This window comes from Mugil cephalus, chromosome 19, assembly GCF_022458985.1.
Source record: "Mugil cephalus isolate CIBA_MC_2020 chromosome 19, CIBA_Mcephalus_1.1, whole genome shotgun sequence".
NCBI lineage: Eukaryota > Metazoa > Chordata > Actinopteri > Mugiliformes > Mugilidae > Mugil > Mugil cephalus.
In genome coordinates this window covers 12,755,116-12,772,453 of record NC_061788.1, presented here as the reverse complement: position 1 = coordinate 12,772,453, position 17,338 = coordinate 12,755,116, and the positions used below count along the sequence as shown (strand labels likewise).

The 17,338-nt window shown below is 40.3% G+C and overlaps 1 protein-coding gene across 2 annotated transcripts; it reads left to right on the top strand.

Moving 5' to 3' along the window:
• Positions 1-6: 6 nt before the first annotated feature.
• rbm18 (RNA binding motif protein 18) lies at positions 7-16,763 on the top strand. Of its 2 annotated transcripts, none has more exons than XM_047569784.1 (6): positions 7-204; positions 1,151-1,264; positions 8,545-8,671; positions 9,398-9,484; positions 13,543-13,643; positions 15,079-16,763. In XM_047569784.1, exons 2-6 carry the CDS (start codon positions 1,158-1,160, stop codon positions 15,263-15,265), a joined length of 609 nt encoding a protein of 202 aa, XP_047425740.1. In that variant the 5' UTR covers positions 7-204; positions 1,151-1,157; the 3' UTR covers positions 15,266-16,763. The 2 variants fall into 2 exon arrangements, with proteins under 2 accessions (XP_047425740.1, XP_047425741.1); XM_047569785.1 differs by having other exon boundaries at positions 8-204; positions 9,398-9,478.
• Positions 16,764-17,338: the final 575 nt, after the last annotated feature.

The window sequence follows — 17,338 nt, the reverse complement described above, 5'->3', positions numbered from 1 at the left end:
ATCCTGCGCCTTTGTTGTCAGGCGATAGCAAGGCAACTGTTACCCATCGAGCGAACGAACTAAGTCAGCGATATATGAGGAAAATCGTTGTGTGAAATGATTGGTATGACGTTTTGACGCATCTGGACCATCCCGAAAGTGGGACCAGGGGCAAATTAAGCCGAGGAACTCGCCACAGAAGAGGAAGACTGACATAACAACAAGGTAAATGGATGCTATCTAAGCTAATGCAGCTAAGTGCTACACCAGATAGCCCGTTTAAAATTCATTCTTCGACTTAGATAATATGTTAAAATGCAGTACACCGAATACACTACAAACCTGCATAGTCTGGTAGGCCTTAAATAATTTACCATAACAATGTAATAATACCAGACGAGCAACTGTTAACTAAGCTAACGTTAGCTTCTAGCAAGTCAGCGCTTCCTTGTTGTAAACATAAGAGTTGTTCATGTTCGAGGTTTGATAGGAAACATATTTTTACACGGCACTCTGAGAAACAGCGAGTCATTAGTCATAGTTTCTTAATTCTGTCCAAATTTGCCAGTTTTAAAGTGTGCGATGTGTAAACGAAAAACTAAAGCATGCACATATTAACATTTTAATTCCCTGATGTTTTAGATGATCCATATTCTGATGTGTGTGTGGTATACACCTATATAACTTTGTTCACATTTTTGCCTTAATTTTGGTAAAACATATTTAGAAATTCCACACAAGTTATGAATTAAAGTTGAATTAGCTGCATTTGTTGTCATTTTTTAATATACGGACATTCTTGATTAAAGTAGAAGTTGTTAAAGGTTTTTATTGTGCCACTATGAGCGGAACCTGTGCTGCAGCTGATAATAGAAATAAATACAAGGTAGGAGCCTTTAAAGAGCACTTCCTGTTTTATAAAACCTGTAGATGGACAAACCTACAGTACGTCAAAGAGTTGGCCTCATCTTTTCATGTGAGCTGAAGTCCCTCTAATGCAAAATCTGTGTCTTTTAATTGACAACCTGCTTGTCTGAGATGTGCGCCATCATTAGCAGTTGTTGAGTTTCTTTGTGTTCATAAAGTAACTGAGCACCAAACAATTTTAATGCTTTTAACTTAACTGCCTTTTTGTTATTGTAAACCTTTTCTTCCTTCTTGCCTCCTACAGAGTACACATGTCGTCTGCAGCAGAGTCGGTGGAAAATGCCTCTATTATTTCAGAGAGCATGGCCCATGATGGCAATCGCTTGTGGATAGGAAACATCGACCCCAAAATTACAGAGTGAGTAAATCCACTACAGATTTCTGTCATTTTCTCCAACTCTGTCTTAATTATTCATTTTATTCATCAGCTGTTCACAGACAGTCATTTATGGGTCAGATTATATTAGAGCTAAAACTGCTATTGCGAGAGTAAAATCAATGTGACCCACTATGCAGCCTACACATTAAGAGTTACTGTAATAAAAAACGAATCTGCTTTTCACCCAAAACGAACTCTCCAGACATAAACACGCAAACGAGCCACCTGAATGAAGAGCAACATTTGTTGTTGGTTCTAGCAGCAGCCAGCGTTCGATCCGAGTTTGCTGTAATTTAGTCCACGTTGCGAACTCGCCTGGCTTTACCTCATAGAGAGGCAATGTATTGTGTGCGCACATATGATTGATTAACTGTGTGCGCAGAGTGTGTGTGTCACAGGCTGAGACTGAGCAGACAGGGCTGGGTGTGTGAAAGAGAGGCAGTGAGGCGCGACGACCTGCTCTGCTAAAGAGCAGCCATCATTCCTCACTCACCTGCCCTGTTTACTCTCTCTGTGTCAACCTGGAGCAGATTGTGTGTGTGTGTGTGTGTGTGTGTGTGAGCATGTTCAAATACACAGTGGGTGTTTGGGTGGCAGCTGGTAGCGGCGCAGGCTTCGTATCGCACACATTATCTGTCTGTCTCAACGCACACATCATTATACTTTGATGCAAACGTCTGCTTTGGTCGCGTTGGTGCGTGGGGATGTCCGCGCCCTCGTGTTTCTGAATGTCGAGAACATCCCTGCATATGTTGCGATGGAGAGAAGGTAGTTTTCCGGGGTGAGTGGTGTGTTTGTGTCGCCTGTGGGGGCTGCTGGAGAATGTATAGTCCACAGCTCTGGTGGGCGTCTAGACAGGCGTTTCCTTCCCTTTTCCCTGCTCTGCTCTCCTTCTCCTTAAATAGCTCACTGCTTCGCAATATGGAGGGAAAACAAGAGAAATGCCCATGGCCTCTGTTGCTGATTGGGAAGATTAATTAGCTCCGGGATAGCATACGCTGTGCTCACTCTGTTTGTCCTGGTAAGCCAAACTCAGTGCAGAGGAGGAATGTGGACTTTAGATGCAAGGTGCTAATTATATGAACCCAAATCACTGAACACCACACACCGCTTTCAGGATTTAAAATGAATAGAGAATATAACTGTTCATTACTGAAGAGCTTTACAATCCCTTTACTTCATTACATAGACAAGTGAAAAAAGAATGCATTCTAATGTAACAGTCCTGCATGAAATCTTAGCTTCTTGATGGGTATTGTATTCAGCATTTGTTTAAAATAACTGAGAGAGCTGATGATTCAACAGTGTTTTCATTTTGGATACTGTGGCTTGTAGTACTATTGAATTGTATTGTGTTGTACCGACACGTTGCTATTGTTTTGACAACCTCATTTTATTCAGTGGACTAGGTCTAAATAATAGAAATACTTTAATTCAATCCAGCACCACAAACTACATCCTCCAAAATAATCATACAGTTGAATTAATAGCTTTGTGATGCCGTTCCAACATAAACTGAACATGGTAACTGTCATGTAAGAGGGTTTAGTGCAGGGTTGTTATATAGAATGTGTTCGTTTTCACCCATGTGTTTAATGGTGTATTACGTCTAGTTAATTACATAACATACATAAAATAATCGACATGAGGGTGCCTGAGTCATTTTTAATGGTTGTTTTTTAGAAAGCTGCAATTTTTTGAGTCGAAAAATAGAGGCTGACACAAGCATGCAGTTCCTGGATAAACCACTTGAGGACAGCTCCAAAAGCGAGTAGTGTCTGGGGCTGGAATACCCAGCCATTTTTGGAGGTAGACTTTCATAAGGGGGAGGCCTTTATTTCTAAATGCCTTTGTTTCATGTTGTTGTGACAGTCAGTACGTTTACTTGCATGTGAAAAAAACGAATTGTTGCCTTAAGGTGACTCTAACTGGACAACTTAAGTGAATCTCCTTATCCGCTTAAGAGACCCAGATAATGCTTTTGGAAATCAATTTTCTCCAGCATGCATACGCTTAATTAGACTTTAACTGGACAACACGTGTGCGCATGCTCCCTAACCGCTGCACTGCCGTATGACCCCCTAACAAAACCACCCAAGAAAGCCAATCACAGAACCATCTGAGGGATAGCGCGCATCTTATCTGCACCAAAAGTAGAGCGCACATTACGTATTAAACGAGATTAAAAAAAAGATGTACTATTATCCATCTTATTGTTGTTTGAAATGCTGGTCTGCCATATAAAAACTCCTGTTTATTATATTAATAAAAAAGGGCACATGTCGCCACCTAGTGTGGAGGAGGAGGACATGTTCCCGTCAGTTATTCTATTTTCTCTGCTGCATGTAAACTGGGACAAGGACCGCGTTCAGAAAGTTGAATTTCGAGCATAGCTCGATTAAGCTCTGCATGTAAACCCGAGTGTTTCATTGAAAAGCTGGGTTCATGTGGCACTTCAGATGTAGCTACTGCCATCTGTTTGCACTTGTGTGTTACTACATTCATATTTGCCTGACATTAGCACACACTAGCGCATCCCATCCACAAAGAATAAAATATACGATTATTTTTTCTTTGACCCTGTCTGTATTTCAGGCCGGTTTGTGTAAACCAGGCCCCCGGCCTTTATAAGAGACCCGGGTAACCCGGAATACCGGCCACTATTAGAAGAAATACGGTAACTCCTCAAAACTGATCTCCAGAAAACCTGATGTGTGACATCACAGAGGATTTGTCCATTTTTATCAACGGTCAGTGGTTGTTGATATCTTTGAGCCTTATTTTGTGCATATTTGTTTAAAGCACAGTTGGTTCATTTAAATGATTATGCAGCAGTATAACATGGTAATGTTTTTACGTAATAGATATCTTGTAGTAATATAGAATTTGGGAGGGGTAGTTTGGAGACATCCATTTCTCCTCTGCTCCATTTGATTGATTAAGATGTGATGACGTTAGACAGCCATTCTGTTATTTTGTATAATGTGCTGTCAGACAGAAGAACTTTGACTTTTGTGTAGTTGTGACTGATGACGAGCTCTGTCGCTTGGAGAAGGATAAAAGGTTCGGTCATGGCTTCAATCTTACCATACTATACCTGGAGATAAAAAAAAGAAGAAGAAGAAGAAAAATGAAAGTTTCTTGCCCGCTCGTTCTGTGAACGTAACAGCTGTGTTATGACAGAGAACCGGGATTTTCTTGCGGCCATCCTTTTAAATACTTTCCTGAGTAAAGTAGATGAACACCCCGTACGCTCTCCTGTTCGATCCTTCTCCTCAAAGAAACTCGCAGAGCAGAGGCACAGCAGGTGTAACCGGAGCTTTCACCACTTATTCATGTTTTTGTTCTTTTGCCTGCTTAGTAGTAATCCATCACCTTCTTCTTTGTTGTTCTCTCTCAGGACCTTGTGTTACATGTAATGTTGTGGATCTGGAAGTTGTCACGAATTATATTAAAGAACTTGATGCTCACCATCGTCTCGCTCGTACTGCAGTTGTTGTTTTTTTTCATGCTGAAAAATGAATAAACCGCAGATTGTCGCATTGCCAGAAAGCCAAAACTTGGCACCCCCCTCCTCTCTAATCCCCTCTGACTTTCTGGACTAAACCTCTCATTTTATCTTTTCCTGAACGTGCCTCATATCCATACCCCCCCTTCCCTTCCTTCCCTTCCTTCCCCTTCTCTGCTTCCTTGCTCTTGTATCTTTCTTACCTGGCTTCTCACCTCATCTCTTTTTTTTTGACTCATCCTCCCCTTCCTACACCTTTCACCTTGCCGTCAACATCCCAACTCTGAACTTTACGCTCCCTTTGCCCCGCGCGCCCCCCCCCACTTTCCTCCCCTCTTCTCCTCCTCTTCCTCCGGTGCTTTTTACAGCCCCCAAGAGGTGCAGCCCATTGTGGTTCAGCTCGCCAGCATCCAAAAATGTTCTTGGAGTGTCTGCCATTTAGTCCTTCTCAAAAATAGACATATTCTCAAGTGTACTCATGAAGCCGTATCAAAAGATAACATGTAACGCGTTGGCTCGAATGCTCCTCATTTCCTGATTCCACCGATTCCTCAACTCACTGGTGCACAAAGAAGAAATGTGAAATATTTGTGACATTAGAAAAGTGTTTTAAGTGGCGCGGTACACTTCAGCTTTTCTGCGTTTGTGGATCTAGTGCAGGATGAGCCACTTTCACACAGGAGACTTTGCAGGGTGTTTGGGAGGGGTCTGGGAAAAAGCAGAAATTCACGTTAGCCTAAAGCCTCCCCAGGGAGTCGTAGAAAGGTGGAAGACATTAGTATTCGGTATTCTACTTCTGAGCCCCATTCACACACATAATTGTGTCCAAACAATAAAAACCTGAAGCATTAAGTCCTTTTCTTGAACAGTTACACAAAACACCTAGGGTCACTCTCAGGCCTGGGGACGCACACACCCAAACACAGGAAGGCGTTTGTTGATGTTATTTGTCGATGTATTTTAGCTTTTTGATTGTCGCCGTTGCTCTTTACGCTTTGTTAGACCTTTGTCATTGCGGATGGTTTGACATATATGCAAAGCACAGTAGAAGTAACACCATGCACCTCGGTTCACTGCCATGCATCCACAGCGTACTGAAAAATACATTATTCCTAATAATCTGTTTAGATTACATATCCATCATATCCTTCAACCACCTACTAGGAAAGGTTTGAATTGTAATGTTTGTACGTATCCAAAAACGTTTGATGTGCAGGTTTGTCGCAAGGTTCAAAATTTAGCATGTTTCTCTTTGAGATCTTTTCTGAGCATGCCACCATAACTCAAACCTTAGAAACTGTTGGTTAGTTGGTTCGTGTAAATGCACAAAGGTGACCATACCTCGGAAAAAACATTCAGAGTGGCCTGTGTGCACGATTTAAGAGTATTTGTAAAACTGAATGAACCTGAAGTCATGATGAAATATTATTGTTTCTGTTTGGGATCTAGTGAATGTGGAGGCCAGGTCAACACCTTGAGCTGTTTTCATGTTTTCTGTTGATCCTAAACCATTCTTGTGTGTGTCTATGTCTGGCTGCATCCTGCTGCCATTGCTATAGCATGGGGGTGTCTGGTCTGGTCTGCTCTACACGGGTGGTACATCCACACGAATGCCAGGTCCAAACGTTTGACTGCAGAACATTGTGAATTGTCACAAGATGGTCAATGGTATTTACTTGTCCTGTCAGTGGTTTTAATCTGTGTATCTGTTGTGGGGAACACAACCAATAACTCAAATGTAATTCAAAACACAGCAAAAGCTACTACATACAAAAAGGCTGTGACTAAATGCTACGGTTTTTATCACTGGTGGCCACTGGAGTCGACTGATCCAAACCAGATACTTCTACCTTGATCTAATCTGTCCTCAAAACATTTCTTCAATAATAAGAAATATGTTTTGATGTTATAATTGGGTTATAATTATTCCAGATACATTGTTGTTGATTGGAGTGTGTTTGTTTGTTGTTGTTTTTAGTGCAATTACGTCTCAGCGTCACCGTGATTACCATAAATACCATGACTGGTACCATACATTCATTATTTTGGAACCTGGTTGTGTGTACACCTCATGAATTGAGACAATAGTCGACACTACGGCGGCTCCGGTTTGATTCCAGCCTCCGCCCCTCACCGTATGTGGTCTCTCTCCACTACTACCTACCAAACATCAAGACGTGACAGTTCGAAAAAATACCAGAATGGGATAGACGAGAAAATAGCTTGGCAAAATCTGGAAAGGAGCAGCGATCATGGAGTAATTATTTCCTGCAGTTGTCAGTTCTTTTTACTTGAACCTCGAGTTGTTTTGGCTGCACATCCATCTTTGGTCCGTCTTGTCTAAATTTGGGATTTAATCGGCGTGGAGGGTTCGGGTGGTGTAAACTGTTCATTTTTTATGCTGAGGACTGCCAAAGGTCCTCTCATTACCTTTCATTCAGCCACTTAAGGAGGTGCTTCACAGATGGTGTCACTTTTGAAGGTGTTATGTGCAGCTAATGGACTGTTTGGCCAGTAGAGAGACTTAAGACATTCAGTGATTTAAGATATTACACAATCAACTAATTAATCAACAACTAACAAAAAATAAATCTGCAAGAATTCTAATGATTGATTTTATTGTTCCAGTCTTTTAATATTTGAATATATCAGACTTATCAGACCTGACTGTATCAGCTTCTCAGTATTTTCAGTTCAATTAAATGTAAAAGCACCTGCTGCTCAGTTATTTAGATCAGCAGTGCGTATAGTCTACAAGTGACCCTGAACTCGTTGCTGTTTTCTGTTCCGTCAGAAGAAATGTATTTTCCCATGCCTGGTGGTAGACACACAAACGCCTACAACCTCCAACGTGCTTCATATCTGTTCGATGACCACAGATCTACACGTTCTTTCACAGCTCCACACGGCCGTTGGAGGTTGTTTGTGCAGGACTGAGAGCTCAGGGGGGATTTGAGGCTTCCTCTGTTTTATTCCCTCATTGTCCCGCTACTGTATCCTAAGCATTGTCTCAATAAGAGATTTACTGTCACCGGCCTGCCACACCAGCTGGCCTGCTGCTAAAAAGGTGTCGGGGAGAGAAAGCTGTCATTCTCATTATCCCTACTTGACAGATTCACAGGCTGTGTGGTGGCAAATATAACACGGAACTGGCCCATGAGACTGGTTTGCAGATGAATATCACAGGAGAGGGAAGGATAAGATTGGATATGGGACATTTTTACAAATTATAAGTTATTATATTAAAATATTGATGTAGCAATATATTGTGATATTTTTTCTTACGATACAATATCGATTTTGAATGTCTTGATATCAATTTTAAAAGAAAAAGTCATGTTTTGAGCCATTTGTGAACGTCTTCCACACCTCCACCATCACTTTTTTGTAAAAGTGTAATAAATTGGAAATGGATCATTTGGATTAATATTGTTTTTTGACTCAATTTATCCAATGAATTATCACTGTCACCTGATGTACATATACAATATGGATTTTAAGCTGCTTTTAAATTTTCTCAGTGAACTATATTATATAAATATTGCAATATATCGCAATTTCATGTATTGTATCGTGACTCAAGTATCGCGATACATATCGTGAAGTCCTTAGCAATACCCACCCCTAATATTAAGTTATTTTATTCATCTTATTCCTTCTCTGTCTCTGTATGAAGAATTCATTGACAGAGTTAGTGATTAAAACCTGTTAAAAACCTTTTTGCGCTCACTCATGATTCCTCTCGCGACAGGTATCACCTGGTGAAGTTGTTGGAGAAGTTTGGCAAAGTGAAACAGTTTGACTTCCTGTTTCATAAATCAGGGCCTTTGGAAGGACAACCACGTGGCTACTGCTTTGTCAACTTCAGCACCAGAGAGGTACGTGCAAGCTGCTTTTTGTCTTTAATTATTGCTACATTGTTTTAATTGTGCCATATATATCTTTTTTATGACCATATTCATAAATTTCCCAACTTAGATCCTATCTATTATATTTATCAAAGGGAATCCCTTTATTGAGTGTAATAATGTTCCTTAGATTGAAATCATTCGACAAACTTTATGAGTCATGCTCAAGCAGGCAGCACCTCATTGTGTGTCTCACTGAAGTGGACCGTATTTCTAAAAAAAAAAAAAAAAAAAAAGGACTTGAAAGGAGTGCGCTCGGCTTCACAGGTTCAGCAGGCAGTATTTGTTTTGGAGTGAGCCTGGGGATCGCGATAAGCATCTAGTTTCACAGCTAGTGTCTATCAGTGGGATATGAAGCCCTCCCAAAAGGATTATACAGAGGAAGTGTCTGTTTATTTTGCACACTCACACACTTACACGCAGACACACTTGGAAAAAAAACTTTGCTAATATAATTTAGCTACAAAACCACTTGAGAATTTGATTAGACAAAACTATATTGTCTCACACTTCCTCTCAAATGCACAGCAGAGACAACCAAGTTAGGGTTGGCATCATCACTTATTACTGTTTCTGACATCCCTCTATCATGAGGGCTAATGATTTAATGACTGGTGCAATCATCAAGGCTGATTTTTTAATCATAATTGTAAAGAGCTGGTTCCTCTCTTTCGGTGTTTGTGTGTCTGTGTGCAGGAGGCAGAGCGGGCGATCCAGTGTTTAAATGGGAAGCTAGCTTTGTCCAAAAAGCTGGTTGTGCGCTGGGCGCACGCACAGGTGAGGGTAAGTATCGAAACCAGTCACCAGCACGACACAACACACTTATTGGTAAAATTGTAAAATGTAACTGCAGCCTTTTACATATATTTACAGACTAAAGAAAAAAAATACATGCATGTTTTTACACTTTAGTGAGTGGTCTACAAATAGTTTAACATAACCACAAACTACATCCTCCAAAATCGTCAATCGTCAACATTAAAACAGTCATAAAAGTGGATTTAGTCCAGATTCTTGTATTAGAATACTTTCATTTCTACTAGTGTACCTAATAAAGTGGCTGGTGAGTGTGCATCTGGAAAGGTTTAGAGTAATAACTAGTAACTCTTAAGGTGAACAGCATTTGTGAATTCAGACATTCAGCCTTGGCTACGGTGAGAAGATGAAAAGCTTCTGCTGTCATCGCAGTGTAATAAATTTCACGTTGGTTTAACTTATAAACTTAAGTTCAAAGGCTGCCTTAAATACATGCGTACAGTCTACTTTGAAAAAAGCTTGATTTCAACTCAGGAAGGTAAGTTATATAAATTGCTTAATTTATGTCCATTTGTTGTTTGAATTTGATGCTCTGAGTTGAAATAACTTACTATGTTACATCATGCATTAAATAAAACATTCTCTTGTTAACTCGTTTCAACTCATAATGTGAGTTATACTAGTTATTGAACTCAGTTCTTATTATTAGTTATTAAACTTGATAATTTGAGTTCAAATTACTATATATACTATATTGAGCCACCATTTGAGAAAACTTGCTATGTCAACTTACATCCGTTTAGCTAACTATATATATTCACACCAATTGCCTTTTCAAGTTACTTTAACTCTTCTTTTTTTTCTTGCAAATTGAGCGAGCTAATGTTTTCAATTACCGATTTTGTCTTGCCTCATGATGGCAGGTTTTTTATTTCAACACTGCTACTGCAGTAGCCAGTTTGCAGAGAGCACAGGGAATCCAGCACAACCTATGTCTGTCTCTTAACAATAGACAGCCTACTGGCGAAGGGTGAAGGGATATCCTGTATAGAGACGAATCACGCCCTGCACACACATACGCACAAAGACGTGGTCGAGGGAGGTCGAGGTCAATGCTGCCGCCTCTTAGACAACATGTTGTAAGATAAATCTGCTCACAGATTCATTATATCTGGACTCAATCCACCATCAAAACCGAAAATAGAAGCTCACGTTATTGATGTCGTTACGGGCAAAAATACTGGTAGATGTTTATGTCTCAAATGTTACACTAATACCAGTTTGTTTGTGTCTGTGGATGACTCAAATTGACAAATTACTAAACTATTCCCATTTCACATTTACAGTACAGTGAAAGATTTTTTTTTTTCGTCAGATGCAATATGCAGCTAGTTTGAGGTAAATGCCAGTTTAGTTCAGCAAAGAGCATTTTCTGTCCATCAGCCTGAGCGCAAGCAGTGACGAAAATAGTCTAGAATCACAGTCTAGGAGAATATGTTTGTCCGCGTTCATGGATTTATGTGTCTACCTGTCTGCAGAGGAGAATGAGAAATGAAAATGCGGCTGTCTAAGTACAGCAAGTTTAGGTTTTGGTTTCCAGTTTTTTCAGCCAGTTTTCCAAAGGGTATTCGACTTTATTTCCGAGCCTTTTCAGACCCTACAGATCAGAGAAAACTGGTCACCAGGCGCACTGTTTACATAGCCTCTAAAGTAACTGATCCAATAAGACTGGGGCACCAAAACACCCAAAGCATCAATCAGAGTATAACTACATTTATTCCAGAGAGAAATTAAAGGATCGAGTTGTTGTCAGCGCTAATATTTTCCTATTCGTCGGATTATCGATAGATTACACCACCCCTCTAAATTCAGTTAACAGTTCCTTCTAATCGTACTAGTCCATTACGATTGAGGTGGTTATGTGAGATTGTACTCTGATCAGGTTCATCATTCAGACTATTAGCGGATTACATGTGTGGCAGTAGCTCAGGATGTAAAGCGGTCGTCCAATAACCGAAGAGTTGGCCGTTTCGATTCCACTCTGTCCCTAGGGTTAGGGTTAGGGTTAGGGCTATCCCTAGTCTGTCCATTGTGTCCTTGGGCAAGACACTTAACCCACCTTGCTCCCAGTGTGAGTGATGTTTGGGGGTGGTCAGAGAGGCCGTAGGCGTGCATTGGCAGCCACTACCCTTACTGTATGATACCACCTTACAAAGCTCAAGACCACTTGTCACCTTAAAAGCTTTTTCCAAGAGGTGCCCTATAATTAAACCAGATTCTATTCTATTTATGTGTACAAACTTGATCAATTTTGTTAAAATGTTGATGAAATTCTCATTGTTTTAGCCACGAGCAAATATGTTTTGTTAAATACGTATGTTCTCCTGACATTGGAAGCAGACTGGCTGCTACTGTCACTAGTTTCTATGGTGTAATCTCTCTGACAGCAAGGTTTTGATCAGTCTTCCACCAATGGAGCCAGCTCAGGTTAAATAGAAAGGGCTATTTTTTTATATATATATATATATTTTTATTTTTTTATTTTTTTAGCAGGCCTGTCTTCGCTGATTCCAACCCAAAAGGTGACGTGCTGGGATAAGTGAGTCACGGACAGGCGGCGTTGAAGTTTTAGTTGGATTTCCAGACTTACATCTTGACTTTATTACATAGCTTTGAAATAAAGGAAATCGCTCTGATGAACATTTATTAAAGTTTTCCCTCCAAAAATCCAAAGATTTCCAAATCTACCAATTAGTCTCTTAAAAGCTTTGCCAGGAGAGCACAAATCAAGTATGAGAAAGCCACTAAGTCCCTGCAACGCTCTGTATTCCTGCTGCTCCTGGGACTCTTAATTGGTTGTGGCTGTATTCTTATCATTGCATTATTTGTCCAGGGTGGAATCTGGTCACCGCTATCTTTCTGTTTAATGTCAAGCTCTGTAAGCCTTTTATATTTAAAAAACTGGGACATACAGCTAACTTTATTAATTTATAATGCAGACCCTTCTGCTGTATAATAGTACATCACTTCTGGAAGATCATTATAACAGAGGTTTAAGCAATTAACTTGAAACATTTTGGCGTAACCTTCCCATAATGTATGCTTTAAGGTGGTTTACCCATTAAGATTTATTGGCTCCATGCAGATCTCTTAACATTCCAGCCACGTGTCTTTAGGAATAGGTGGAAGGGAAGGGTCCTGGCTGGTGAGAATGGTCATTGTTGTTCTCTTATTCTTGGCTATACATGTCATTTATTTCCTGGAACAGTATGGAAGAATGTATATGTGCATTTGTGTAACGTCGCGTAACTTAACTTGATCCTGTTCCAGTTCCTTCTCCTGCAACTTTTTCCCAATGATTTCTAAGTAAATGGAAGCTGCGGCACCAAACTGCTGGGATTATCATACCCATCATGCTTTTTGTTTTTTCTTTTCTTTTGTTTTTCTCCACAGGTTTCGAGAATTCTGTGTTGGCTGGTGGAGGTGTTTGGAAGGTGGTTTTGAAAGGAATGAGTGCAGACGTTGGTTGTTGCTCGTCAGCTGGTCCCACTTTGTCCTCTCGGCGCCCCTTAGGGCGTGATTATGAGCTGGACACACAGTCCCGCTCGGTTACTGTCTGTCTGACCAGACACAAGCAAGATCAGTGCTACACTTTATTAAAGTTCATATCTATGGGAGAAAGCTCAAGTTGACTCTCTAGAGAACTGCTGTCAGTAGTTATTAGGAGGTCTGATGGCTTTTAAATTCCTTCTTATACTTAGCGTCTGCTTCTTTTTCTCTACTTTTCTTACAGTCCTGCTCAGATTTAGCCCTGCAAACGTGTCTCTGGTTTAAAGGAATTCAGTTGTAGTTCATTGTCTGAAATATATCTGAACAGGACAGATTCTACTTTAAGTTTACATCCCACCGACTGTCTGCTTCTTCTTATCTTGCGTATTTTCAGACTATCCGCCTGTCTTTATTGTTTCTTGCTCAACATGTTATTTCACTCCTTTTGTTTGTCTCTCTCCATCTGTCTGTCCATCCTCGTTTCCACATTGTTTATGTGGGTCATTTGTTTTTTTGGCCACCTGTATTGTTTACAGAGGTTTGAAGGTTTCCGTAATGACAAGACGATGCCCCCGAGCCTGGAGCCGTCGTGCAGCGGTTCAGCGGAGGAAGGAACCATAGCAAACAACCACCTCAGGTTGGCATCAAACGCATACACAGCATCACCATTCATCATTCATTCCTGCAGTTGTAGTTTTTTTTTCTCCTCGCAGCCTGTCCACGCTAAGATCAGAATTGCCCTTTTGTTCTGTGCTTTTGTTCACACTGAACCAGACGGTCACACCCTTTAGATGCTCTTTGTGTCTATAGGATAAAATTCTTTTACATTCATTTTCATACATTGTTTCTCCTAAACAAGTTGCCTCCACTGAATCCAGTTCTCGTCCCTCTTGCTGCCATTAGCCCCATAACTGCTTATAAATTGATTTTACAACCGATTTAAAAAAAGAAAAAAGAAAAAGCTCACTGACAGGAAATATTTGGTTTAGAAAATATTCAGGTTTTCCTTGTCAGTGTGTAGGGGGAAAACTTAAAACTACAGCAGTAGCAATGTGCTGACCTGATACAGCTCTGCACACTCAATACCACATCAGTTGACAACGGTGTCCAGTCCAAAATGAGACGTTATCCCTATGGGAGTGAAAAGGAAGCAGGAGAAAAGAAAGCAGGAGAGTGGTAAGTGAAGAAAATCATAACTGACTGAATACTAGGGTTGCCTTAACTGTGGAGGAGAGATATTTGAATAAAATAACTTTCACCAGTGTTATGTAGTTTGTTCTTAGACATTTAACTCAACTAGCAGAGCAGCTTTAGCGTGGAAGTGTTGGCCTCAGGCCCCAACAGATACTAGGATCACCCCTGACCTTGTTGAACATACTGGAACCTTAATTAACCAGGGTTTCTATACGTGGTTAAACACGTTAATACAGAATAAATGGGGGGGATTTTTAACATTGCTGCAGTACAAGTCGAGTGTATTGTGTTTTGTATTTGTGGGAACGCTCAAATAAACACACACTGTAAGTACGTGTCAACATTAAAGTAGAATAGGGAAGACAGGAAATGTTCCTACGAGACAGCCCCAGCGTGCGTAACAAGCTATCATGTTCTTGCAAGGAAAGGCTGCCCACTTTGATTCTAGTGTAAACTTCAAAATCCCTCTCCACGCAGCACAAGAGAGGAAATAGACACAGTTCTTCCTCTGATGCCGCCTCTACTCCATCTCACTCCTGTTTTTTAGATACTTCTCACACACTCACTCATTCCTTCCTCCTCTCAGGAGCCCTGTAATTTTTCATACAATCTTATCTCGCTCGCTCCTCCATGTTCACCATGTAAATACAAGCAGCGCAGCTGGTGATCTCTTGCTCGTGCTTCAGGCTCCATCCATCCCTCCAGCCACTAAGAGTGTTAATGCATCCTCTCTTTTTTTTCTCCTTAAACCTCAGCCACAATCTGTCCATCACTGTTTGTCGCTCACTCCTCGGTAGCAACACCGGCATTTTCCTCGCCTCACCCGCGCTCTTCCTCTCCGTCGCTAACATCTCCACGCCCTCCCTCCTTCTCTCCAGCACGAGTGCTAAAATCCGCGCCATCGAGGCCAAGCTCCAGATGATGGAGGAGAATCCAGACGACGACAGCTACTCGGGCCCGTCGGCCTACGTTTACAACAAACCGCCGGAGAGGAAGCGTTGGGAGCCCTACTCTAAATCGCACCACAATAACCAGAGCAGGCCCTTCCGCAAGTTTAGGAGATGACCCATCCTCCCACTTACTCTGGAGAACCCCTTCACCCCCCCCATTATCTAAACCTCAGCCGCCCACCTCCACACAAATGTCTCCAAACTAGATTCTATACAGACAATCCTAAATGGGAAGGATAGATTTTGAAGCTGAACCAGGTGAACTACTGTTGGGGACTAAACACAGGGATCATGGACATATACCAACAGTGTTTTTTTTTTTTTGTTTGTTTTTTTTTTTAAATTCTCATCAGTTATTATTTAGGTGGTTTTATGATCCGTACCTGCTACTGTGCAGGTTGGATCCTTCATCAATCTGATTGGTCACTTTTGCTGGCAAATCACAAGGACTGCGAGTCACATGCTGCACAGTCCCTGCAAGAAAGAGAATTGTTAATGCGGTTACTTCGGATTATTTAATTAAGAAATTTGCTGTTTATTAAGGGCCTGGCTTTTTAGTTTGGCTTTATTTGAGAATACATTTGTATTCGTGGAGTTCAAATAATAAGCTAATCAGCCATACTTGCAGTGTTTGTGTGTGGTTCTTTGTTGTTGTTTTTTTTTCCCCCACCTAATGGCTTCCATTTTTTCTTGAGTCCTGTTTTTATATGACTGTTTTTACTGACCTTTGTGTAGTGTGTAGGTTTTTGGTATTTCAGCGACCCAAGTCAGTTTATTTTTTCAATTAAAAGTGTATCATCACATCTCACTTTTTTTTATATAACATTAATATTATAAAGTTATGTTGCTGTTAAAAAAATAATTCAGTTTCATGAGTCCCCAGTAAGTTCAGTGTCATTTGGATTTTAACCCTTTAAACCATTAACTCAATTCTTAAGCCATTAATTTAACCGTCTTGGTTGAGAGCCTTAGTTACTGATTTATTATAAATGTGCTGATTAGACTCAATAAAGGCTGATCTACCAATAACCACCGTAGATCCAAAACTGGACCCTGTAATATCACTTTCTTTTTATGAAACCAGATTTTTGTTCATTTGATCAACACTTAAAAAAAATATATATATTATTTTATGGAGTCTACCGGAAGTCCCTGTAAATAACTACTGTTTTTGCAGGCCTTTTGTATACGGGTTTAACGCGGGCACGTTTAAAGCTTCTCACTTATTACTGTGCGCTTTCACGTCAGATGAATTGTTCTGTCCTGCAGGTGTGACCGTCCGTTTTATAAAAACGCAAAGGACTTGTTCGCTTGGAGAAGAATTATTTCGCAAACCAAAGCACAAACCAAGTTCCCCCCTCAGATTTAACTGGTAATACTGGCCCACAACCGTGCAGCAGCGATGGAGATCAGCAGACGGAATGGCACAATTTCTTTTTTTGCGCACCGACGAACCAAATCCTACCTCTTGACATCTTCCAGACCGCTATTTTTTGTTTGTTGTCCCAGATCATTCAGCCGATTGTAGAATATTTCCTAAGTGTCCATTTGGAGCAGATTTCTTTTTTTGAATGTGTGTGTATTTATCTGTTTTCAATAAAAAAAGAAAGGCCTGTTCGTTGAAAAATCTTGACGGTTGATGAAAATAATTTCTCCGGAATGAGGGAGAAAATTCTCGGTTTATTTTGATGAGATGGTTTCTGAACTTTAGATCTGCGGATAACTGTGGAACACTTGCGCATAGCTTCGTGACTGACACTTGGATCTAAACCACGAACATATCCTGTAATTATCAGCCATCCCTTTCGTTAAATGACTCATTGGGTTGTTGTTTTTTTTTATTTGCGTCAGCTTTTATATTGTGTGTACAAATTACTCTTTTCACGTAAACGTTTTTGATATTTAAAACATGGAAAAAAACGCAAAATTAATATTTTATGTATGTTCCATCTTTCTGCCTTGAAATTTAAACAAGAGCATATTGTTAAAAATGCTGGCTGAGAGACGTACTCACCCTAATTTTATATTTACATATAATTTAAATATTACGTTAGAATTTAAGAATATATATCTGTAATGTATTAATCAAAACGAGAAATTAGTCGTTACCCGCGTCGTGCAATTATAATACATTAATTAGGCAAAACATTTTACACTATGTACTTTGAATAAATTCCAGTCTTATTTT

Coding starts and splice junctions, on each gene's coding strand:
- rbm18 (XM_047569784.1), top strand. CDS start 1,158: ATGTCGTCTGCAGCAGAGTCGGTGGAAAATGCCTCTATTATTTCAGAG. Junction 1,265..8,544: donor ATCGACCCCAAAATTACAGA/GTGAGTAAATCC, acceptor CTCTCGCGACAG/GTATCACCTGGTGAAGTTGT. Junction 13,644..15,078: donor ATAGCAAACAACCACCTCAG/GTTGGCATCAAA, acceptor CCTTCTCTCCAG/CACGAGTGCTAAAATCCGCG.